This window comes from Onychostruthus taczanowskii, unplaced genomic scaffold (assembly GCF_017590055.1).
Source record: "Onychostruthus taczanowskii isolate IOZ18803 unplaced genomic scaffold, ASM1759005v1 scaffold20, whole genome shotgun sequence".
In the NCBI taxonomy this organism is placed as follows: domain Eukaryota; kingdom Metazoa; phylum Chordata; class Aves; order Passeriformes; family Passeridae; genus Onychostruthus; species Onychostruthus taczanowskii.
In genome coordinates this window covers 2,491,294-2,518,530 of record NW_024499240.1, presented here as the reverse complement: position 1 = coordinate 2,518,530, position 27,237 = coordinate 2,491,294, and the positions used below count along the sequence as shown (strand labels likewise).

Here is a 27,237-nt window from a genome sequence, read left to right as displayed (position 1 = left end):
ATATCATTCTATTCAGGCAGTGAAGTCTTTTCCTAAATATGAAAATGCACAGCCCACACAGCTAGCAGTAAAGAAACTAAGCATAAGTGCATTTTCTTAAGAGAACTCTTAATTTAGAATAAACTATGAATTTCCTAGCACATTTTTCAGACAAATGAAAAAATATTTAGTAATGTTGACGTAAAAAAACCCGTAGAAAAATTAGCTATATTACAGGAACACTGTCACAACCCTTTTAAGTTGTACTACCAGGGTAACATCAAAAGTTTCATGTATGGACAGCAGGCAGCTAAATACTAATTTAATATATTCCATTAAGTAAACGTAATTTTTTTCAATTTTTATATCCTTTTGGATATACAAGTACAGAACCATCCAGTTAAGTCTAAGCATAATGAATCAATGGGTGTAAGACTACACAAACTAAATTTATTCAATGGTTTACTATGTTATTTTTTGAATTCCCAGTCAATTCACATGCATTTTCATGTATTTAGTTAATGAGAGCTGGACAACTTCAATTTCTCCTTTAGCTGAAATACATGAGAGGAGCATTCATAGCTTAGCCAGAAAGGTCATCATTGCCATGTGACTACATTTGTGGAAACAGTGACTGATACGGGGAGAGTACATCATGCCTGGGCTATTGCAGACTTCCTTACATTGCTAGCAGTGGCTGCTTTATCAATCATCACCTCTGGCAGAAGCTGTCCCGTAGGCGATGTCAAAGCTGGCGGCCCACCAACTAAAGACACCACTCCATTGCAATCCACAGTGCTGTGCATCTTCCCGTTTGCTGGAAGTGCAGGAACTGTTCTGGATGACCTACTGGCCTGACTAATGTTGCTGTTGCGCCGTTCACCATGTCTATGAGGGACAAAGAGAGAATCTCTTCTGCTCTCGTTGTCTTCAAAAGTGCTGTGCTCATCATCAGCAAAGTCATTTTCTGATCCTACGTCCTTTGCTCGACCTCTGAAGCTGAAAAGACTTGTTCTGCTGTTGCGCCTTGGGGAAAACAGGGAGCCACGAATGCTCAGCAAAGACTGCAGGTAAATAAAAACAATTATTATCAGATGAAAATAATTTAAAATACAACATTTTCATACAGAGGAAAAATCCACAATGTCTTAAAGGGTAAGGTCATCTAACAAGAAATGAACTGGTACAGTCCCCCCCACTAATACACTCCCTTTTGGGTAGTAAACAAAGAGCACATAAGTGACAGACAAAGACTAGTTATTTTACTGCTTTGGATATATGAAATCAATCTGTTTAATCAGAGTAAAAGAAACTGCTTGACAGAATTGTTTCCTCTGCTATTCTGCTTATGTTATTACCAACTGTTCATAAACTGAAAACGTATATCTAGACACTCTTTACCCCAGGCTGGCATTAGTATGACAGGCTGAGTAAATAAATATTTAGGCAAATTTTCTGTGACCCAGTCTGCACACAGAAGTAGTTCCCAAATACTGCCTACTTTAAAAAACATACATATATTTTCAGATATTAGTCAAGTAGATCATAATAGGTTTCTTATTTATTTTTTCTTATTTATTTTTTAAAGTCTTAGCTATCCTGAATATGCAATGATTTTTTTGTAACTTTGTATAAATCGGTTTGCTAATCTCATCAATTTACTCATTGGAGTAAGTGTTCTGCTATTGGAGGATGTCCAGTATTAGAGTCAAAATAATGCTCTAATCTTACAATTAATTATACACATTCTTAATTGTAATTCATATCAGTAATTGCCTTGACTGGACTGGTAAGTATTAGCACCTGATTTCACCCAAGACCTCTATGAACAGCAGAGATTATGCATAATGAAGCAGTGTCTTTGTTTCTCTTCTGCAACTTATCTTTGTGGACCTGAGCCCTGTTGTACTAGGGACTGCAAAATGCAGAACAAAAAGGCACTCTGCAAAGAACTTATCATTTAAATGTAACACAACAGATGGATACAAAAAGAAAGGGAATACACGGAGGCAAAATTGATGAGTATGATAAACAGTCATCTTAGCTCACCTGAAGTCACTTCCCTGTCAAGCTTTCTGTAGGCAGCATGGTAAAAGAGAGTTTTAAAGAGGGATTTGAGGAAAGCAATGAAGTGTTCTGTGGAAACTCATGGGAGCTTCTTCCAAGCATGAAGGGCAGCATACCAGAAGGAGCTCAAAGAAACTAGTTTGAAAATTTAACAGGAGGTTATGAATGCTGCTTTGGGTCAGTCAAAGCTGGGACTTGTTTACTGTAAGTAGACAAGGTGGGTTGGGAGGAACTTTAGGTACAGTATGTTTTATGATACAAAAAAAATCTTTAGGTAAATATGTTTACTAGCAGATTAGAGAAAAGCAATGGGATAGGTTAGTGCTCTTTGCAACAACATTCTTGATGAATACAGCAGTAAAGAGGTCCAAGTTAAAAATGATTCACAGTTGTGGGTCCAGAATAGAGTTTAAAAAAAAAAATAAAAGAAAAAGAGAGAGAAAAGGGATCTAGCAAAAGGCCTTGTGGAAATCCTTTGGAAAACTGTCAAAGGGGTAAAAGGATCTCCTAAAGCACAACTAAACCAGGAGAATTGAGAGGAGACAAAGTTATGAATGTTAGGAAGAATAAGATTTCAAGTGGAATAAAATGGTCATTCACATTGAAAGAAAGTGAAATGCCAAGGAAAAAGGCAAAGATTATATATAAGCCTGAGTTTTCTCTAGGAAAATGGTATTAAAAACTGATGAGTGGGACTTCTTTTTAGTGGTTAGAATCCAGACTGAAAAGGAACTAGGGTTGGAAAACCAGAGGGGAGGTGATTTCTAGACTGTCATAGTCAAACAACTGTAAATTAACTTGGAGATGAAAATGTTAGAAGAACAAGTTGTATGAGGAATGCTTAATTTCTTACAAGATGGATGAATTGTGCTGCAGCTGAATAAGGCTGCAGTTTGAATGGAGAGATAGGCAAGAATATGCACCTAGGGGATCATGGATCTTCAACATGAAGTTGAAGTCAATTGACATGTGTGAAAATTTGTATAAGGAACAGAATGAATCATGAACTAAATTCGGCAATGAAGCCTCACAGAGATTAGTTAGACAGCTAACAACATAAAACAGCGGCAGACCAAGGAGGTGGGGTGGGGGAAAGGATGCATTACTATTGAGAAAGGAAATACATTAGGAAGTGAGTGGAAGGAGTGCCAGAAACATTATATTCCCACCACAGTCTAGTCTAAGGAGGACAGTCCTTAGTAAGAAAATATTGGATGAAGAGGTCTGAGCTTCTTTGAGAATGGGAGGCTGGAAAAAACAATACATGAAGAGAGTATGAACGCTCATGATCTGTTAAGGGATGAAACAGGCTTTCCGGAGACAGAAATAGAAGAGGATTAGAAAGGCAGGAATGAGTTTAGTAATAATGGCTAAAAAGAGGGAGAAAGCAAGTCATAAAGACCAGGAAAAATTGAAAAGATGGTGATAGAAGGAAGAAGCATATTGAGACACAAAAAGGGGCAGAAAAAGGAGAGAATGTATGCAAGATCTGGATTTGCAGTGCTAAGGGGAGAGTGAGAAGTGGGCAAATGAAGAGGAGCTTTGAAAACTGTAGGAGATAACATTACAAAACTATCAAATGAAATAAATGTCTGGATGGGAGATGCAGATGGCACTCTGAGTCACTGGTGTTTCAATGTAAGAGAACACATGCAAAGACACATTGCCACACACAATTTCCACCTTCTTTAAGATAACACAATTAATGGTCTCACATCAATTAATTTCTCAAATTTGACATGAGCATTAATGTAATTTCTATTGAGCTTCCTGCATTCCAAATTTTAATACTATTCTCATTTGAAACATTACATTTTGTATGTATGCACCCTGTTTTGAAGCTACTCATCATGCTGAATGCATCCAACTTGATGGGGAGATAGGTCCATTTTAATTAAGAAGCTTGAAATACAGCCCATACTAATTAATATATGTAATTTTGATTTTTTCACATAGGAATTCAGAGCAAAATCAAAATCTCAAATTCTTACAGTTTCATATTTGGCTGCAAGTTTTTACTTGGTTAGTCTTTGATTTAGGATATTAATGAATCTGTGGTATCTTGCAAGAACTAACCAAACTGCTATACAGGGCTTTCTTTATATGATGAGTAGACAAAAAAGGTGTTTAAGAGGTAATAATACTATGGTACCTGGTGTGGGGAAGAGAATCTCTTTTCATATGTCAGTCTATTCCCCTCAATGGAAAATCGGAAGCCTTTCTTTTTGATGCTGTCCTCTGATGCCGATTTGTGAAATTCTTCCCCATCCTTCTCCTCGCCTTCAGATTGTTCTTTTTGCTTTTTTTTCTTTCTTCTATTCCTTCTCTCTTTAGCACTCTTTGAGCTCAGTTTTGATGCCTCAGAAGAACTTTCGGAGAATCCACCTATTCCACCAACTCCGCTATAATCTCTTGAGTCAGCTGCTGCAGCTGCTGCTGCCGCCTATACATACAAGCACATGTGTGATTTACACCATTTATACAAATACATACCCCACTCACTATTTCAAATTTATTGCCACTCTTAAAGAAACTATTATTTTGAAATAAAAGCAATGTTTCCACTTCACCAAGCTCAGCATATCATAAGAAGTGTAATTTGTGAAATACTACAGGAACCATAATTTGCCATTGCTCCATAAACCAGGAGCAAGAGTAACCCAAGGGAAAACTGTGCTGTCAAAAAAACAAGGTAAAAAACATCTGTTTCAGATTGAAGCAATATGTTGCAATGAATTTTTCATCTGAAGCACTACGTAAAAATAAAAATCAAGACTTAAACAAGTGGTAAAATCCCTGTTAGCTGGAAGCAAAACTTTCTTACAACATTTTGATGGGTTTTGAATACTCCCTAGTCTATTAAAGATCTTGTGTAATGTTGATATCTTAGCTTGGCAAATAATAATCAGAGATTTGTGTTAAACTACACACTATTACATACTTGTACCTGTTTGATTTTCAAAACATGTGGAGCATTTTATTAACATTTATTTACAAGATGTGGTAAAAAAACAACAAAAAAAATCTTCCAATTCCCCCCTAACACATAGCAATTGACCAATGAAACAAAAAATGCTGACTGCTGACTTTAGTCATGTGCTTATATGGAAGACATTGTTCAACTTCTGCTCTATGAGGCCACATGCCAAGCAGACATTATAAGTTTTTCTATTAAAGATTTGAGAGCCTTCAAAAATGAAAAGTAATTTCAAAGCAGCGTGTAATCATTACATTTGTACCACAGAACTGTTTTCTTCAGTTTCTCCACTTTTCCCAATTCTCTTTAAAACTGGAAAGCTATGGCTTTCTGCTGTGAGAGATGGACAGGGAGTAGAAAAAGCCAATTGATGAAGCACCATCATCTACAATAGTTTTGCTTCTGTTACTTATATAAGCACAATTAGTCTTTGGATTTTTTTTTCCACATCTCCACCTCCATTTCAAACAATCGCAGAATGGTTGAGGTTGCAAAGGAACCTCCGGAGGTCATCATGTCCACCTCTCCAGCAGACAGGGCCACCTAGAGCAGGTTGCCCAAGGACCATATCCAGATGGCTTTTGATTATCTCCACAAGCACTCTGGGCAACTTGTTCAAGTGCTCCGGCAAAAAGTTAATTTCAGTCTCCAATTTGAAAATCCAGTGTTTTAGCTTTTTGGTTATTATTTTTGTCACAAAATTAACAGGTTCACTCAAACCATCATAAACAGTGCAATGGAAAACATTAGAGATTGTTTACAATCTCTAATGAAGGAATGAAGGAATTTCTGAAACAAAGTAATATATTGTTAGGAGTAGGGGTGTACAAGTTTTCTCATATGTGAACATAAAGCATTTGTTCACTGTCATGAATGGAAGATTAAATTTTACTTTACAACGATACCTGAGCTTCTTCCTGTTGCTTTTTCAGTTGTTCCAGCATTTGCTGAAATTCTGCCTCTTTCTGCTCTGCTTCTTCCATTGTTGCTTGGTTCTGTTCTTCGTAGGCCATGGCAACCACAGCCAGGATCAAGTTGATTAGGTAGAAAGAACCCAGGAAAATGACCAAAACAAAAAATATCATGTATGTCTTCCCAGCAGCACGCAGTGTCTGGAGAAAAAGAGATAATATACTTTTTTAACAGATTTTAACTACCATTGCATAAGTTAGCCTCTGTGTTCTAATTTAGAAATATGTTATAAGATTGATCTATGTTAACACAAGATTATTTAGTTACTTTTTCATTATAGAAATAATATTATATCCTAAACATATATGAAAATGTTTTGTGTCTACTATTGTCAAGGTAAATCCAATTCGAATAGTTCAGAACGTATACCAGTAAGAATCTATACATCTACATTACAGCCTTTAAATTTAACAGTAGGTGGGGCCACTGATCAGCATCTTACCTTCCTGTCTCATCAGTCCCAAACTACACTGCCACAAGAATAGTGCATTATACATAATGTGACAGTGGAGAAAGTTACAGTCCTTCAAGTAAGGATATGTATAGTTCAGGGACAAGGTGCAACCTTTTCAAACAAAACACATTTTCACTAGACTGCAAATCAATCAAACATAGCATCTCTTTACAGCATGTATGGGTAAGAAACTTTGACAACTTAAATTCATGTATTCATTTAGGTAAAAAAACAATGATGCTTAACCATCTTCATAAAATAACAGCTATTCCCTATATTGTATTTAAGAAGCACATGGGAACCTAAATCATGAATAAGGGCCTTATTGTTTTTGAGACAACAGTTTATTGATATGAAATTAAAGATGGTTTCTGCTCCAAAGGCCTTAGGGACAAGTGAATGAAAATAACTATGCAAGTACTATGTAGTAATGGTATTGGTGATGGTGCTGTTTATTTTAATAAGTCCTCACCAGCTGGTAAAGATTCTCCCAAAAGTCCTGAGTCATCAATCGAAACAGTGACAAGAATGCCCAACTGAATGTATCAAAACTTGTGTAGCCATAGTTGGGATTTCTGCCAGCTTTCACACATATATATCCTTCTGGGCATTGACTACAAAAGAAGAGGAAATGCTATTTTTAACAACTACTCTACATTACAGTATGCTGCAGTAAAACAAAATTGTTTAGGAGTACCAGTTGCTAAAGAAATTATGAACAAGTAAAATGTTATTCTACATACCTAACATAAAATTATATAGCTTATTATTTTTCACTTTTTAATTCTACTTTCTAAAAATATTTAAATTCTTTGATAATATAACTAATAGTATTCTACCCTTCCCCACAATTTGTCATAACACATCTCCATCAGGACAAGAGAAGAACATCAAGTAGCACGGCTGATAAACAGTTGTTAGCAAGCTGGAAGCAACACTTATGCACAGATCATTCATGTGATTACCTTTACAAAAGTAGCCTAAGAGGCTGATGGAAGTGCCTGTGTAAATTGAAATCATAGAGATGGTTGTATTTAGGTATAGTTTCACATGCAAAATATTGGTAATTTGTAACTCTACAGTACACTTAATATTAAAGTTGACTACCTGAGCTATTCTAAGTAGCTTGTTATTTGTCTTTGATGCATAATGAAAAATTATGATCATTTTCTTACCCTGCATCTGAGCTATTGCCACACAGCAGTGCATCATTTTGTCCTTCTAAGAAGTAGAAATGACCTGTTTAAAAAAAGATCAAAAAGATGATGAGAAAGATAATATTTATGCCTAATGAAAATTGAGCAATTATATAGACTTTTACACTTGAAAGAAACTAGCAGAGCTAACAAACTGTTCAACTGCAATATATAGTGGTTAGGAATGAAAAAGCATGAAAAGTATTGTTTTGGCAGGAAAATTACTTTCTACAGAATCTTCAAGTTATTCTTTCTTTAGAAAACAAAAAAGTTAGTTACGCAGGTAATTCTTAGTAACCTAACCAAATTAGATACAAGGGATGGAATATCAAATTGTGTATGTTATCAAATAAAAAAAAATACCAGGACATTGAGGAAAAGGATGAGAGCAATTCTGCACCTTCATTCATGCCTTTTGATACATAACATTTAGTACTATTCATTTATAATTATCAATTACAGATTATTTTATCCAAGTATTCCTTTAAAAGAAAAAATGGAATTATTAGGGATGAGATTTTTTTTCCCTGTACTCAGCACCGGTAAGGCAACACCTCAAGTGCTGTGTCCAGTTCTGGGCCCCTCAGTTCAGAAAGCACCCAGTGACAGGATGAGAGGGCACAGCCTTAAGCTGTGCCAGGAAATGTTTAGGTTGGACAGAAAGAACAATTTCTTCACAGAAAGGGTGGCTGGGCATGGGAATGGACTGCCCAGGGAGGTGGTGGAGTCACCATCCCTGGAGATGTTTAAGGAAAGACTGCATGTGGCACTCAGTGCCATGGTCTAGTTGACAAGATAGTGTTAGGTCACAGGATGGGCTAGATGATCTCAAAGGTCTTTCCCAACCCCATTGATTCTGTGATAACACAACATGTTCAAGAAATTTCTAACTGGATCTTGATTTGAGCATCTGGGGGAGAAACCACGCATTTATTGTACCTTGCACAAAACTAATACACAAAATTCTGTAGCAGGGGAATATACTTGAACATTTAGGCTAACTATTAAGATTAGGTAAAATATAATTTAAAGAGGCAGAAAGCCTAAAAAACCACAACACACTCTTCTATTTTATTTTATTTTTCTTTCTTTGCAGCAGAAAATGAAACATTTTGCCATCAATTCCTAGTTTGTGATTCTTAGGGTAAAATGGGAATCTCTAATGGAGATTTTTGGGTCAGGTGGCACATTAAGCTAAAGTTGCCAGAACTAGGTATGTTCTGGCTGTTCTCAGGAAGCAGATGGTTCCGTGAGATTCACTGCCAGCTGGCATGGACTAGCTTAGCTGGCATGAACTTACTGAGGGCTAATGCTAAACAGACAAGCAGGGAATTGCAACCAGTTCCTACAGACTGCTTCTACTCTGTCACCACCAGTATACGATAGAGGCAGCATAAAATCTGCTGTTTTTAAAGAGAGAGAAATTATGTCCATAATTTATATATCTGCAATTCTAGTCTCAGATATCATATAAGAAATCAATGCATTTTCAGACATTCTGGTGATTACAGAGTCAGAGCCCGTGAGACATCTGACTCCTACTTAAAAGGAAGTTTAAAGATGCAGGCAGGCTCCAAGCAGAACTTGCAAAACTCTCTGTGGGCCTAATTCACATTCTTTTGTGGTGCAGCTCCACTTTCAGTCCACTACTTTGGAAAAAAAAGAAAATTTTTAAAAATACAAAAATAATAATGATAAAGTAATAAAAATAGTAAATATGAGTTTGTAGAAAATATGCCACGTACAAAACTATTCCTGTCTCCTGCTGACATAATAGAACAATCGTGGGTACATGTCCTACATGACACTTCCAGATACAAATAAAGAAGATATGTTCTGGCTGGAAATATCACAAAACACTCGAAAAAAGTTCCTAGAGAGCTATTGCCAGTGACACAATGCCAATTCATAAGGGATTCTCTGAAGATCTCCCAGGTATCTGTGCTAGACACAGTTTTCTAACAAGTTTCATTACCAACTCAAGACACAAAATAATAGAAAAAAAATGCATCAAGTATTCTGAAGACATAAGGCTAGGAGAAAAGGTATTTGAAATTTAGAATGACCTTTACAAATTGACATGTTTTTCCAAAAGCAATTGGATTTATTCCAATAGAGACAAGTGAAAAATGCTACACTTGACAGGGCAAAATCAAATATGTAAATACAAAATATCAGGATGTGGCTGCAGCCACCACTGTACAAAAAGATGCAATAACTGCTGCAAAATACAAACTGACTGTGAATCAACAATACAGTGCTGACATAAAAATGACAATTTTGAAACGTGCTAATAGGAATGTTGCATATATAGCATGAGGTAAAGATACAAATTAGAAGTAATTGCTAGAGGAGTTAGCACCCAATTTAAGGATCCTTATTAAGGATCTTATTGTATGGGATTAAAAAACCCATACAAACAAAAAATGCAACAAAAAAAGAGGCAAAATAAAAACAACAAGAAAAGTGCTAGACTAATTGAAAAGACTGAAAAACAGAAAAAAAAAGAAAATATGTATAGAAAATGCAAAATGGAAAATACGATTGCTTGGCTTAGGAAAGACCAGAAATGCAGAGGATAAGAGTAGCAGATGTAGTAATATATTCAATCAGAAATTAGGAAAATGTAGGTCAGATATTTAGGAAAAAGACCTTTCTATTTGTGTGACATAGTACCAGAAACAACAAAAGGAGAATGGAATGGTATCTGTTCTTCAGATGGCTTTAAGAATAGGTTATCATCCAGAATTTCTGCATATCATTTGTATATTTCACGCATGCTGAGATGATAAGTATATTAAAAGATTATAAGGCAATGAGACCTGGATCCAAAAGCATTTAGTTCTTAAACTAAAGAAGTTTCCTAATTTTCATTGATATAGTCACCAGCTAAAATATTAATACAGACTTTATTAAAAACCTATTACACCTAATTATAAATACATTACATACACTAAATACACTAAAATAAATGGAAGGGCCTGAACAGATAAATGGGAGAGATTAACAATACTATTATGAAAGAATAGCAATCTACTATAGATATGTTCAGAGCTCTATCTGAATTTTTAAACAAGTTTTGTTAACACAGTACTAACATTAACTACCTAAAATGGTGGAAACATTGTATTAAGAGGTACAAAAGAGAAAAAAGTGCTCATTTCTTGATTTTCCAAAGATAAGAAACAAATTAAAAGACAGAAATATGGAATCTAGTTCTTAATTTGCAAGAAAGAATCTTGGCATAAATCAGCAGCATTCTCTTAAAGGCGCGTCTGTGCTATGCAGGGGCACGTGGTGCAAAGCCACTCACCCAGCTCCAGAAGGAACAACGAAGCTACATTTGTGTGCTCTGGCAGGATTCTTAGGCTAGCTGATGTTCAGATGTGGGCTCATGAGACCGGGCACTGTCTTGCACAAACCTAGCTGTTACATTTCATCCCATGTTAAGGCTGTCACACTATTTCAGGAGGCTTGACGCTAGCATGGAAATTTCTGGTTTATGCTGCAACATGATTTTACTCTAAAAGTCATATTCAGTGAAAGAAAAGATATTTTGCTACCCACTATAATGTTATGAATGTTAAATCATATAACGACTGTGCTTTTATTTATCAGAGAAAAATTAGTGCTTTTATATTTCTCGGCCATATTACACACTTTTAAAAGGCAAGGGAAAGATACAGATATTCTCAAATCTATTTAAATCAATACCAGAAAATCAATGCAGTAGATTATATAATTAACTCTTACTTTTGTCTTCAATGTATTCATCCCAGTTAAATGTTGTCATTGTTGCATTAATAAATGTACCATTTTCACCTATAGAGCTATTAAAGATGGAAATAACAGTTGTTTCAAAAGTAGAATTGTCTGGAGGCCACTGCAGGCATTTATTCCTCAGGTTGCCCATGAACAGCTGCAGCCCTATCAGTGCAAATACACTGAGACAAAACACAGTCAGGATCATCACATCCGAGAGCTTCTTCACAGACTGAATCAGGGCTCCTACAATAGTCTTCAAGCCTGCAAAGAGAAAATATTTTTATTATGATGTTAAATAGATACTAAACAAACACAAAAAATCATGTGGCTTTTTTCCTCATAAAGATATCATGCAAAAAGACTAGTAATTTGTGACACAATAATTTTAAAGAAAAGCCTTATTATTTGGAAAGATGAATGAGAATATGTAAGTTTATACTTATGTTATAGTGTAAAAAAAATAAAAAGTAGATAATACCAAACATATTGTTTATGCCAAAACAAGTGATTTTTTATTATTCATGCTGTATTTCAACCCTACATAAAATAGTATTTTTTTTGCTTTTGCTGATGCTTCTTGCCCAAACCTTTCTTTTATGAACTTTTGCAATGTATTCTATATTAATGTAACCCCATTGTAAAGATATTATATATGCACATTGAAATAGTATCATAATAATCTTGTTACAATATATGAGGGGTGATGGTTTGGAGAAGAAAGACATCTTTAGAACAATACCCCATGCAAGCCCATGCTATCCTTTAGAGTTTATTTTTGTTTTTATTGACATAACTTAAAACTGAATTAACTTGCTATATCAAGTGCCTCCAATAAATGAGAAAATTTGCATCAATATGAAAGCTTAAAATTAACTTATATTTAAAACATGTAAAGGAAAGCTTGATGTCATAAGATGCAAATCACATAGGCTGTTTACTGCAAATATCTCATGCAAGAATTTGTTAAACTCAAAGGCTGATTTTTTTTTTTTTTTGAGAAGAAAATACAACTAATACAAGCATGAATCAATTTAAATAAATTACATGTCTTGATTCCTGCTTTTTTGGTTTGTTGACAATGTGTAGCAAACAAGGCTTATGCTTTGAAAATGTGAGTACAGCCTTTGTAGAACAAAAGTCAGCCTCGGTGTTTAACCTCGCTCTCACCTGGAATGACTGATATTGTTTTCAAAGCTCGGAGAACTCTGAATGTTCTCAACGCTGAGACATTGCCCAGGTCCACAAACTCTGTCACATATCTGTAATAGGGGAGTTCACACACAAACACAATGACAGCACACAAATAACAGTTGGAGATACGAGGGGCCTAACACCTTACACCAACTACTTCTTACCTGGAATTACAGAAATAGTTTTCAAAGCTCTCAGAACCCTGAAAGTGCGCAGAGCTGAAACATTGCCTAGGTTTACAAATTCTGTTACATACCTGTAGGATTAAATCACAATTACTCAGAATTGAGGCATATTTTATTCTATTTGCTTGGGTCTTTGAGCAAGACCTTTTCACCGTTCAGTGTATTTTGCCTGTGTTCTAAATATACTTCTGGCCATAAAATTAAATTAAGTTTTATCATAATAAACCACATTGACTTGACGTTTGAAAACTAATCTGGTCAGCTATTAGCAGGAAGTCAAAAGGATTCCTTTAATTCTGGTATGCAGAAAGGAGACAGGATATGAACAGTTCAGGGTGACGGCATTCACAATCCTAATGGGCTGGCACACCATGCTGGCCTCCGCAGCACATGCTTGGCTAGAAATACTAAAATGTGTAAAAGAGTAGAAGAAACATATTGAAACTGCAGGAAGTCCAGGCTCCAAATATTCTGGCTGACAAGATATGAGGCAATTTTTAGTCACTAATCTCATGCTACCAGAAAGAATTTTTATTAAAAAAATAAGTAGAAGACTTACGCAAATGTAATAACAGTGAAATCTAGCCAATTCCATGGGTCACGGAGAAACGTAAAATCTTCTAAACAGAAGCCCCTTGCAAGAATTTTAATAAGTGATTCAAACGTATAAATTCCAGTGAATGTGTATCTGAGGAAAATATGCAAGACAGAGTTTATAGATCACGTTATTTTTGCAGTTTATGCTCTCTAGTTGTTTTATTCTCGTTTTCTTTTCTCATTAGGATTTAAAGACTGATAACCCACATCTTAAATTCAACTTCTACATTCTATGCAATAAGACAGATGCAAAATTCCCAGTTACTTAATTGGTGCATGTTTATGACCAGTCTGAATTCATGTTATAACAAAGCACACAGATGTATTATGTTAGAAGTCTAGGAGTTACTATCAGGCTAAAAATTCCTTTTTTCAATGTTATTTTTACGCTGAAATGTTGCTTAGTCCCAAGAGTTGGCAAGCGCCAACCCTGATCAGTCTTCATTGCTCTGTAACTGTGTTATGGAGTAGGTATATCCAGCACTTCACCTTCAGTAAGACAGATGTAGTACTGGAATTAAACAAGTGCAAGAACAACCAAAATTATTTATGAATGCCAATTAAATTTTGACTAAAAATGTAATTGAAATGTAAATTGAAAATATATTAAATTCTGGCACTCTGAGTAATTTCAGTCTTCTGTGTCTAAGTGATGTCATTCTGAAATTTAGTTTAATTTAATGAAAAGGAATTAAAATTAAACTGCTCAAAAATCTTACTCAGCTAACCTGAAAACAGTTTTCTGATATGAAAGTTTTCCATTCAATTACTAAGAAATTTATTTCCTGCAGAACTTTACTACTTTACTCCACAGATGAGGACATCCGTTGCAACTCTAAATGGCACAATATACGGACATGAAGAAATATTCAGGCAATGAATCTTCATCATAAATATTTACTACATGCTAGATTCCTGAATACATAGAGGCTTACACTGAACTCGAAATGAGAATGTCTTCGTTGACCTTAATAGCCCTATGGTTTCACTTTTCATTTTTGTAGATTAAACAGGTATGGATCAGCCCAAGCAGTAAGGAATGAAGAAGCAGCAGACAGGAAGCACCAAGAACAGTGTTTCACACTGTGGCCTGCAGCTTTGGAACTGTCACTGTGTATTGACACCTCGCAGCTAATTGCACCAATGAGCCAAGCAGTCATCATATTGCACCAATGATTAGCTAACCATTTCAATACTGTTAAAATAGCTTATTTTGCATATAAGTTTTCCACTGTTAGATTGGTTTTAGTAAGAGAAAGCTGCACTGTGATCAACACAGCCATCCATAAGATGATTCCTTTATCTGTAACGGTTATTGCAACAGAGATGAAAGACTGCATTTCCCTGCACTCTTGCACAGATGTGACATAGAACTCAGTCAAAAATATTTATAATCCACCTTTTCTGTATGATAGTAAGAATGGCTTATCTTACATTTTCCATGTAGTACTGCGAACTGAGGAAGGACATTAAAGAACTTGTCATGCTACAATTATATGTATTTAATGTTACAGCAAAGGAAATAGCATCAGAATAGTTGTTGATAGGATGTCCCAACAAAGTAGCTGCTGCCAGTGGAAGTCACCCTAATATAATTTAGAGTAGTTTATTTCTGACTATTGGATATTATTCAGAGAAAATCCATTTAACTTACTCTACATTCTTTGTCCAGTCTGGAGGGTTACTCATGGTCATAAATACGCAGTTGGTCAAAATAGTGCACATGATAAGCATGCTGAATAATGTAGGCTAAGAGTTAAGGAATGTAAACCAGAAAATTTCATAAAAAGATTATCAAATAACACACTGCTTTGGTAGATTTTCACTATCAGGAGATATCTATCCCTCTATTGCTCTTTTAATAGCCAGTGAAAAGCCCTGAATATGTTAAAGCTTTCATTACTTGCTTTATAGTTACAAAAGAACAATCATATGCTAAAAATTATAAAACCTGAAAGGTATTTTAAAAAGCACCACAACTCTAAAATATTTTTTCTTATTGAACAAAAATGTCACCCTTTGAAGTATTAGCTTCTAACTTCAGGGAATAACACAAAAAGTATTTCTTTTAGATGATCTAGAAAAATCTGATCTGCTTCATGGATGCAAAGCAATGAAAAATACATTTTCTTCACTTTAATGTTTAGGCATGTATCAACATTTTTCCTTATCACTATGATACACTGAAAGCTAGCTGCCACATAGAAGGAGAGAACATAGGGAAATCTTAGTGAGAAAAGTATTTTATTGCTGTTTGTTTTATATATGACTTTGGTAACATAAACGCTGTTGAGAGGGGAAGGCACATGTGATTCTCAAAAAAAAAAATCCAAATAGAATTCCAGAAGTGGTTCAAGTCACTCTAAATCTACAACCTTTTACTCTCAGAACTGCTGACATTCTTCTAAGATACAAAAAAAAAATACACCCATCAAAATGAAAACCATGCAAATGAACTACGAAATGCCCACATGATGGCACCAACACCTAAAGCTACAGAGAGGACAAAGCTCGAGTTTGAGAACAGCTGCAGGTTCATGTGGTGCTCTTAAATAGAAATTCAAATACAATGAGGTGAGAAGTACAGTGAGGTTCCCCTCCAAAACTTTTCTTTGCATGTCTACACTAATAAAAAAACCTTCAAGTGATAATGATACCTCTACCTTCTGAGCTGTCAAAAAACCGTGACATTACATTCAACAATCCTTTGGGTTTTCTGCACAATGAATATATTTAAAATTCTTTACTGAGAACCTAGCTTCTCTTTATGGAATTTACATATGAACAGAGCAAAAGAGAAACAAATATATATTTTTTTAAATATTAAAAACTCATGCTACAAGTGTTTCACCAGACTGTACTTTACATAGGCTTTCAAAATCTTTTTTGATGAAATGTCCACTTAGAGCCGCAGATCCTCACAATGCTTTCATTAGTGGAAAAATAACTATAATATACCTTACCACAAATTTAAACAACGTGGTTTAGCATTCTGACTTTGGTCACTAGCTCTTCACCACCACCTCGGTCCCACAATCTTCTATTATTCCCTATAACTCAATATAATAATGCTTCAGAATATGGGAAAGAGTGTCATATTATTGAAAAATAATAATTTGTAGTGGCACCTGTAGCAAGAAAATTGAAAACAGCCTATGTAGTATCATGATTGTTTTGGAAGTCATTTGTAGGCTAGCCATTGATAACAATGTCTAACACATACCAACTACTGTAATTATCAGTCTTCCAGTACACCAAGACTCAAAAAAGTCCTTTCAAGATTTAGTCTACATAATCTCAGGATCTCTATACACAATGCTAACACAAAGTTAGCACACTACTTTCAGTGTGCTTATGTTAGACTTCTGTAAATACAAGTGAGTAAACATTTGTATTTTTTCCTTATTAAGTAAGCTGGCTTTCTGAAGTCAATGACCTCATTGCTCATATTGGTATTTGGGATCAGACTAGTGGGATGCCTACTATAGTCTGCTATTAAAACAATGAAAAAGACAAAATAATAGTTAAGTAATTACAATAATTTAGCTATTCAAATCTCTACCTGCAATGTGGAAATCTCATGATTTTCTTGAAGACTGAAATTAAAACATCAATAGGCTTACAAGTGTATGATGCAATAATGATCAAGAAATAAAACAGACAGGCGGGATACATACAAGACTGAGAATGTATAACAAAACAAGAAAGCTAAGCTGTGTTATGAAACTATCTTTCTGTAAGCATTATCTGAATCAGAAAATGAAAAGGAATAATGAAACCATATTTTCACTAAATACTCATGCAAGCACAGACCTGGGATCAAAGATTTTATTTTAATACACAGTGTCAGGGAAGAAATGAAAGTATTCTGAGCAACATATCTGCAGTTTATGAAAAATGTGGAGGAGGGGAAAGATGAAAAAAAGATGTGAAGATTACAGAAAAAAAATAAGAGGGAAGGAAAAATTATGTGGGGGAAGAAAGAAGATACAGAAATCGTAAAGGATGACGACTGGCTGTCTGGCTTCTGGTATTACTATATTAGGATCCAGTAATGAACAGAAATGAAAAAGGAGAATGAGAAAAAGATCAGAAGACAGAAATAGTAGAGAGAAGAGGGACAAAGCACTACTGATCACATTGATCCTGGGACATATGCCAGAGAATGACTTAAATACCAAGTAACATCTCATTCATTACAGTTTCAGACTAACCACTTGAAAAGGATATGAATGTACCAAAATCTTAATAGCTATTTTTCTAAGAGGATTGAAAGGAGTTAACATGTACAGGGCAGAGGTGGCACTGAATCGGAATATTGCCTTTCCTTTATTTAATACTATAAAGGTCTGGAAAAAGAAAAAGAGAATGAAAAACAGCATTTAGAAGATACCAAGTTAAAAACCCTGAATCATTTTCATTTCATCATTAATCATATTTGGTCAAAATGCTCTTTTTGCATTGACACAATCCCCTTGTCCAGTTCACACATTGTAGCATCCAGCCAAATTACTATAAATACAATTAAATGAACACTTAAATGCATCTATAAAGAAATCATAAGTAATCCTGATATTGATAGCTAGTAAACAGAGACAAGTATGAAAGTAATGCAGGCAATATTTGAAGAATTAGCATACTTTTTGTACGGTATAATATATACACCGAGGTGTGTAACTGTTACCAAAATGAGAGCCATTAAAACTTCAACTTCAATCTCTAAATCAAATGACCAGCATAAATTATCAAATCAAAGTACTAAGACAAAAGTAACTCAAAGTGATCTAAGTATCAAGTGATCCTGAAAATATGGAAATCAAGAAGGTTCAATAACCATTTTTTAACATAGTACTAATGTACTCAATTTTTTGCTGTACTCTGAGAGTAATGTATTACTTCCCTTTTCAACTATTGCTTGTGATAGTTCTGTACCTGCAAGTCTATTTTCCTTGTCATACTTTACTTTCACCTAATACAGAATTCACTCGATTCACTGTATCCAGGTATTTTCACTCTCTCCACAGTTTCAGCAATGACTCATGTATATTATCAACATTCAAAAAAAGCATTTTAAAATGTAACAGTGCTTTTAAAATCCAAGCAATAAAGAATAAAACCTGTAAGGTTTTTTTTTTTTTTTAAATTATGTTGATTCCCACACATCTGGGGAAAGTCCTGTGTATTTCCACAATCTCTTCTTTCTACACATGGTTGACTTTCACACTTTTGAAAGACAATGGATCTAGATAGCATTGTGGCAGTCCTAGGAAGCCCAAAGGGCACATAAGCCATGCAGACCTGGAATACTGCCAGCAGCCATGATCTAACTCAGCTGAAATCAGAGGGCAGCATTTGTCAAGATTATGCTCTACTTTCTGAGCAGGTGTGGCAAACAGAGCAGCTGAAACCACAGCCTCCCCCTGCCTGAAATAATAAATTATAAATTATAAAAATCAGTGGTTCCAAACTTAACATGTTTGCATTCTCCCATACTTAGAGATTCTCAAGCTGTACTTTGATCTTTTATTGTACAGGAATCTGTAACATGCTCTTTACTATGAAGATTCTCTTACTATTAGTCCTGGAGTTAATGAAAACAGGACTTCTAATAATCAGAGTTCTTATGTCTTCTGTTCCCTTTACTCTGACAAAACCTCTGATGAAGTCACATTTGTGTTATGCTGACTCATTAATTAGGCTAAAAAATTAAAATGGAGCCTGACCCAAAAAATTATGTTCAAAAATATGCAAAGAATGCTAAGAAAAATAATAGGAGAAATTATGATTGCAACATAAAGCATGAAGTCTTGCTTCTCCTACTGGAAACCACAATGCTTTTGGAAAAGATCAATCAAGAACAAGCAATTCAGCAGGATTTTACTTCACGTCTGCACTTAATTGCAGAATTACTCTTCTAGTTTCCAAAGCATGATGATGCATGCTCTAACTTCAGGATTTCTGGCACTGAATTTAGATATTTACTACTACAGAATGTAGAAAGAATTAAGGAAAGGAATCGGTACTTTAACCCAAATTCTATTTGCCTTCCAGACTTCAACAGGGTAAATCACTTGACTAAAGGGAGCAAAACATGATAATTAATTGAAAACCTTGTTTTCAGATTTAACTCATGATTCTCTATACACAAATTCAGTTTTAGAAATCTTGCAATGAACAATTTAAGCACAATTGATTTTTTTTTTTTTTTAGCTATTCTGCTTAGTTATTCATGGTATGCCTATATTGCTATTATTTCAACATATTACTGATGAGGCATACCCCTAATTCCTGCAGAAAATATCTTCATTTGCATTTTTTCTCTTAGTCTGAGTTTGAATCATAACAATTCTTGGAATCTTTCTTCATTTTTCTTTGAAGCAGTTTCTTCACTTTCACGGGTTTTGTTTTTTAATTCACTTGTTTTTATTAGCTAGCTAGTTTCCACAGGAAAGAAAAGAAAGCAGGAGAAAAAAATTATGAAAACAAGGAAAAAAAATCATTTCTTCTTTACTAGTACAATAAGGAGACTGCAATACATATGATGCCAAAATCAAAGGAACTGAAAATCTGGAGGAAACCCAAGGCCATCTGGACACTAGTCTAAAGTTCAACACTTTTGTGCTGGCCACAGCAGTTGTTGTTACTTTAAATCAAAGCAAATATGCGGATTGTTTGGGGTTTTTTTTAAGTAACATCTCCATAAAAATAATTTTTAATTATGTAACATTCTGTCAACACTCCAAGTACAATTGCTACCTCCGCTTTATTTATGTCCCTCTTTTGAACACCTCCTCTTTGAAAACAATCCTAGTACAAAATAGAACTGGTTAAGAAATTTTTTTCACCCAGACTAAGTTGGATATATGATGCTTTTACAGAGTAAATATGGATCAGGATGATCATCATATCCTGAGAAATTACCTTTACATACTTTCCTATCCTTCCCAGTGAAAAGAGAATGCAACCTAAACTTTTCACAACAGTGAAGAAATCTAGTAAGAGGATGTGTGGCTACCTTTGAGGTGGATTTCATATTGAAGACCTGCTTCTTTCACCACTATAACACAGCAATTAGTAATTTTTCTAAACATAAACCCTGTGCTGCTACTTCAATTCTCCTGCATGTAAAACACTGAAAGTTACAGGTTTTAATAAAATGCCAGGTTTATTTAAAAAAAAAAATAAAATAAGTGCATCTCTACTTGTCTATAAGGTCCCACAAGCATTACTAATTTCTGTTCTTGGAATGGAGACTTCTGCCAATCACATCAGCTGTTGGGGGAATTATTATATGGAAGCTCTAGATCAAAAATAATAGAAATACTATGTCTTTGAAGGGTTGTTTGTTATTTATTTTTCCTAAAGTCTGATGGAAATACTTTTACACTCACTTTTTTATTGATATAATATGGGTCCAGGTCTTCCAAGGGCTCGGACACCATTCCTGGAGGTATGTCGCCGTAAATAAATGGCAGGGTCTTTCCTGCCTCCAAGTCACTGTTTGGCTTTGGGCCATCTTCATCATCATCATCTTTGCGCTCTTGTTTGGATTTTTGAGCTTTCTCTTCATTGATACGCTGTTCAATAGCTGCAAGGGATTCTCTTGTGAAGTAGCGGAAGCTGTCGGGTCCTGGTGGTACCAGCACTGATTGTGCCATCTTTTCATCCTGCACCTCTTAATTACTGTTTAGCCTCTCTCATAAAAAAAGTGCTAAAATTAAAAAAAAAAAAAAACAAAAAAACAAACAAACAAACAAAAAAAAAAAAACAGAAAAAAATTAGAACAACACAGCTACCAACAATGTAAAGTAATATACCATCACAGAATTTTGTGCGGTACATCTTGTTAAATTCAGTAATTATCATCCAAAAGGAGGCTGCTGTGAAATGAATTTTTAAATTTGTTTTTATTTAAAGACAAGTCATTTTCCTTTGCAGCTTGCCTCTTAGAGTGGTTTCAGAGGTATCAATTCTTAAAGCATTTAGTTTAAAATTCATTTAGTGCTTGCACCAATAGATTGTCATTTCTACAGGCTGATAAAAAAAGTCACATACAATACTATAACATTTTTAGCCTTTATCAAGGGTAATGTTATCCATTCCCATGAACAGAGTAGGATATATTTTCCACTACATTCAGTGTGAGGAATCAACAGTTCTGAAGTATTTAGTTCAGTGCTGAGTGAGACTCCAGACAATGCACCTCCTTACACCCTGAAAGCTGCATCTTGGAGCAGTCCTCCCTCTAGCTATATGGACCAGAAATTACTCTTAGAATCCACTATTGCCACGTAGGCCAGAAGGATCAGTTGAAAGCAATACAAGATGCTCCTTCTCTTCGAGTACAAAATATGCTGCCTTTGCTGAACTGCCAGCTCAGGAAACAAGGTGCAGGCATAAGCACCTGTATTCAGATCCCCTGCCTGGCAACACACTGTGCACTGGAAGAATTGCTGAATTAAACAAAACTGATTTTTAATCATTACAACCTGCACTTAGATCTTTCATGTCTGATATCATATCAATTGTATATATATTTCATAAATTTCACCAGCAAGAGCAGGACCATCTCTTCTTAATGTCTCCAGGCAGTTCAGTTAAAAAGAACAGTGGAAAATATTCCTAATGCAAATACTTTGATCTGAAATTACAAACAGGCTATCTGCTGTAGCCTACAAGAATTTTTCTCAAGCATCCTTCTGAGTAAGTACCTTAAAAATATAGCAAATACAATAAAATAACAAATTCTGAGTAAGACAATATACCCAGAAACAATAATCAGATTAAAAGGATACAAAAGTTTGAATAGAATCAGCCTGATCCTATTTAACTGTCTCACTTAGCACACATACTCCGGCACAGCCGCAACAAATTAATATTTTTGAAGGCTGTTAAATAAGCTGCAACATGATGCTTTCTCCTCCTTTTCAACCATATGCACACAGCCACTTACACCTACACAATCCACACACATCCCAACTCCTGCAGGTCTCCCTGTGAGCATGCTCTTCCACTGCAGGCAAATGCACCTGGTGCATTCTGTCATGTACAGTCTGTACCAAACTCTGCTGGCAGCCGCACTGACTACCAGCAGCAGAAAGGTTCATTAGGAAAATGAAAGTGGTCCTACAGCAGAATCCTGTTAGATTTTATTTCTAATTACAGAAGGGAAAAAAGAAAAAGAAAAAGCATAATTCTGTTTTAATACTGCAGGAAACAATTAAAAATTCATTACCAGTGAAGAATCTTGCAGTTATGTGGGTTTGGAATGGCACCAGGGAAGACTGCAGTTAAAATTCCATCATGCCTTGTCCTTTTTTTTTTTTTCCCTTTCTTCTTCTATTTTTTTTTTTTTTAATTCTCCTTTTACAGACCACACCTAACTTCCTGCTGAAGGATCCTGGTTATTGAAGTAAAATCTGGCATTTCCTCTGTGAGCCTACTAAGTGCTGTAACTCTTATTGCCAGTAGATGGTACTGATATATACTCATAAATTCTTCTCAGAAATCGTAAAGAATTTTTGCATGCTTGAACACTTCCTTAAACTGAGACTCTTGGACTAAAATATATGATTTTATATAACCAGTCAAGTCTCAAGATTCTCAAAAATTCTTTTGAATACATAGCAGCTACTGATGTGACCATAGCTGTTAAAACTGTGAAGGTAAGAAAGAAGGAAAGTAGGAGGGATAGCAAAGTCAGAGAAATCAAAAAATGGAGGTTACACAGACAGAGTACAACCTAAGCAATTGCTGAAACTGTATTATCAGCAGTCTGGATTATTTTAAACTACAGGTTGTATAAATGATCTAAAATAAATGCATACAATATGTTCACTGTGCATTCTTTCTAAATGTGCATCGTCCAGCAAAGGGAAGGAAGGAGGTTCACTGAGTGTTCACTGCAGCAGCGAGCTCCTATACAGAAGTCATCTATTCTTGCTCCTTGCTGCAGCAGGTGGTTGGGAGCACTGTATGCCACTCTCTGTAGCAAATCAGTAAAACACCCCCTTTGGGCCCCACTCCACCAAAACACCATCCTACTTCTTTCCACTCTTCTGCTTGCTCTGTATTTTCCATGCTTACCAATTTTCGTACTTTTTCCTCCTGCTGCACCAATAAAACTTTTTTATCTCTCTCCTACCTCACCATCAACCTTCTGCCCTTCCATTCTTCTTTCACACAAACACAAATCTCTTCCAAACTTTTCAAGCAAGACACATTGCTGTATCTATACGTTCAGATGTTCGGGCAGTCATTTACTCTCTGCCGTCTCCTTTCCTTCAGCCACGAAGAGGACAAAAAAAAAGGGTATGGAAAGTAATAAAAAGCAAAATGTCAATCTAACGTGAGAGACATCGGAGAAGGAATTAATAGAGTGGCTGAAGAAACGTCACTGTATCTTTGAAAAACAGACAGTGAAGAGAGGGGGAAATATTGATAATTTTGTCCTTTGGTAATTGTGGTAAGAGAATTAAGAGTTCGACTTGGTCAAAATAAGGTTTTTGAAATTTTCAGCAATTAAGACAAGATGTGCCAAATGAGAATTATAATTGAACCACATCAAAAGTATCACTTTGGTTTTGATTAATTTAAACATTACACAATATTTTAAAATAATGTTAAAAGCCTTTTTAGAAAAGTGTTTCATTCAATAGGGTTTTCTATTTTCACAGATAATTAAAAGAAATCAACAAAAAGTTTACAAATAGTTCCATGTAAACAATTTTTTTGGTTAAGAAGCTTGGGATGAAAACTTCTGGCTGGCTCTAATTAGGACTACAGTTTACTTGGGGCTGTTCTGAAGTCTCAGAATAAGAGGATTGTGAGGCAGCACAGATCCACAGGAGGAGTAGACGAGCTTCTAACTACAAGAGCATTTTGATTATTTATTTGTATGGATAGGCAACATCTTATGTATGAAAGTTACAGTAAACCAAGAACCTGAAAAGCTGGGCTAATTCACACAATATGGGAAAGGCACCTCATTCTTCCATTAATAGTATATTAAATGAAAGCATCTGATTAATTGTTTCTTATTGTAAGGGTCTTAAATTACCACGGATCACATATTGATTTCCACCAGCGATACACAATATACAAGCACAGTGTGAGGAAGGACAGCGAAAAGAGAAGACAAAAAGGAAATAGTCAGGGGACATTGTATCCCATTGCCTTAGAGGCTTAGGTCTATAGTCTTATTAGGAGGCTGTAAAGAAAAATGAACAAGTATTTTGGAGAGACAGACTACACAGGAAATGCAGTCTAAAAGAAAAATATATATATTTCTAAAAAGGAGACAACAGTAATACATCTAGAGAAGCTTGTAACAATCCTTAAAACAGATACTACACATAGCTATACTAAATCTAACAGATAAAATTATTAGAGATAGAAAGGGAAAATTATTAAATCAAATAGCAAATATCAATGAAAACCCAATTCAACATAGCCTATGTTTAAGAACTATTGTGTGAACATGGTAAAAAACTTACCTAAAACATAAACATGAAATAAGAATAGCAATTCTGGTAATAAGTCATTCCAACTGCTGTCTAGCTTCCCACCTACAGCCATGGGTACATTTTATGAACAATTTTATCACTGACGGTATCCATCTTCCCTCTTCTGTGGCATGTGTGAAAGCTTGAAATGGACCTTGTCATTTACTCCTCTGGTAAAACACAAGGCCCACAGAGAGGGTAGAGATGAAGAAGTGTTCAGTGTCATATGTAAAGAAACTCCACATGAGGGTGAATGATTTTTGACAGGAGAGAGCCAAGAGAAACCTCCAAATCTTCTCCTGACATCCTAAGAACCTTCATTTACAGACAATCCTGATTAATAAAACTAGAAGGAAAATAGATTACCAGTTTTTCCTCAGAAATGTGTAAAAAACCGTCTTTGTTCAATGGCAAAGCAAAGTATTAAAAAGCACAACTGGCAACTGGCCATCATTCTCTGTGGTTCTGTGATCGTTTTACTCTCCAGCTGTGTGTCCCTGTACTATATTAGATTGTCCCTAATTGCATGACTTTTCATTTATAGTCCTGAATTTCATCTCGTTCCACTAACAGCAGTCATCAAGCTCATCTAGTCCTTTCTGTATAATAGCTTGCTCAGTCTTTGACAACGCCTTACAACTTTGTGATAGGAGCAAATTACATTGGCATATTTCCATTTCTTTGCTGAAACAATAAATTAAACTTTAAATAAAATCTGGCCCAAAATTAAAACAGTGGCAAGCAACTTTGACCAAAGAGTAGGTTACTGTGATACTTGCTGTAGTTTGCAAAATATGTTAATACTACACTAAGACCTTTAATCTTAAAAAAAACCCAACACCATTAATTTTAAGCTCTAAAATAAAACAGTATTTTAATTGAAAGAGCAAAAGAGACCCAAGCAGAGCTTTTTCTTCTTGCAAACAGTATCCATTTAATCAAACACTTGAATTTAAAGAATTCCTGTCACCTCTTTCCCCCATGATAGTTAAAATTCTTACTACACTACTAAATTAATCATGGTGATCTAGGTGACTGAAAACCATGTTTGCTAGCTTTGAGATGACATGACACTGGGAGGGCTACAAGCTGCAAGGATAGTATTAAGCTTTAAAATGTCCTGACAAACAACAAAATGGGCTCAAAATGTGAGGCAATTGAAGAAATATAAGTTCTACATTTTATACTTTGACAATATGGAAATAATTCAGACCACAGCAATAAAACATCCAAGAGATCCTACATCTGAAAGCTCCCAGGGAGATGTAAGATTTGAGCTCTTTCTGTCTTAATTTTACATTGAAAAAGTCGATTGAAGACACAATGACTGCCTTTATATGTCGAAAAAGCTCTTCCAAGAAAGCAAAGGAATTTGTTTTCCTTTTATCTAACATAAAGATAAAGAGGTTGTGGCGTTAAACTGCAGCAAGAGGGTTTGTTAGGAAAACTTTTTACCAGTGAAAAAAGGAATTAAGAGAGAAGACATATAACAATCTTTCAAGGACTTTAAGAAAAGCTAGACCACGCAAGTAAAAGATCAGTGGTGAGTGTGAGTTTTGTAGCAAAACTGATCAGGATGAGAATCAAGAAACTTGTAACAGGCCTTAACTGTTTAAGGGTCTTAATAAGTGTAGGTTTCTCATTGTTTTGTGCTGCTTCATCTGTTATGTTTCTCCCCAGGCCTAAAGGAAGCTGTCAGCACTCCATGGAACTGCATGAAAGATTGCATAACATGGGATTGCCCTGTTGCAAGGTGGAAGGTTTAGAGCTGCTGCAGTACCTCTGCTAATATTTATGTTTTCACTGCTCCACTGCTGAAATTAGACAGCAAATAAACATCAGTTCTCCTGTGCCTGAGGTTTGTGTGTCTCATACAATGTTCCACTGTCTGTTCAGTAGCCAGAGCTGAGACAGAGGTCCCTTCATACAATATTGATGTACTGAACTGTGCACTTTGAACAGTAGGTGTTCCTGCAAAACAAATCTTTCCAAATGGCTCTTACAAGAGCTATATTAAAACACAGCTTCCTACACATTTTCCAACATTTTAGATGGATGTATAACTAGCAAGTCACCTTTGAAAATGCAGTTACTTGAAACCTTAAGCCAGTATGAGATAGTTCTGTCACAAAGGACAGACACATTTTCCACCCACTCTTACCCTGCTCATTTCCCACTGTGTTGGCCTGAACATTTCTGCATCTCTTCATTTGAGCCAGATCAGCCCAGTAGTCTGGCTGAAAACTGTAAATAACTGGGCAGATTTCAGAAAGATCAAAGAGCTGATCCATCACATTTAAGAAAAGGAATTAGGAGTCTTAATGTCTCGAGATGTCCTCTCAGAATGAAA

At 35.4% G+C, this 27,237-nt stretch overlaps 1 protein-coding gene across 1 annotated transcript in view; it reads right to left on the bottom strand.

Annotated features, from left to right (window-relative positions):
* LOC121335402 (sodium channel protein type 2 subunit alpha-like) overlaps nt 1-21,041 on the bottom strand; it is a 51,305-nt gene extending 30,264 nt beyond the window's left edge. Inside the window, 11 exon segments of the mRNA XM_041403475.1 lie at nt 663-1,043; nt 4,199-4,489; nt 5,929-6,135; nt 6,922-7,063; nt 7,625-7,688; nt 11,399-11,671; nt 12,578-12,669; nt 13,346-13,474; nt 15,038-15,127; nt 17,614-17,732; nt 20,775-21,041. Coding sequence (XP_041259409.1) covers nt 663-1,043; nt 4,199-4,489; nt 5,929-6,135; nt 6,922-7,063; nt 7,625-7,688; nt 11,399-11,671; nt 12,578-12,669; nt 13,346-13,474; nt 15,038-15,127; nt 17,614-17,732; nt 20,775-21,041 — 2,055 coding nt within the window.
* Nucleotides 21,042-27,237: the final 6,196 nt, after the last annotated feature.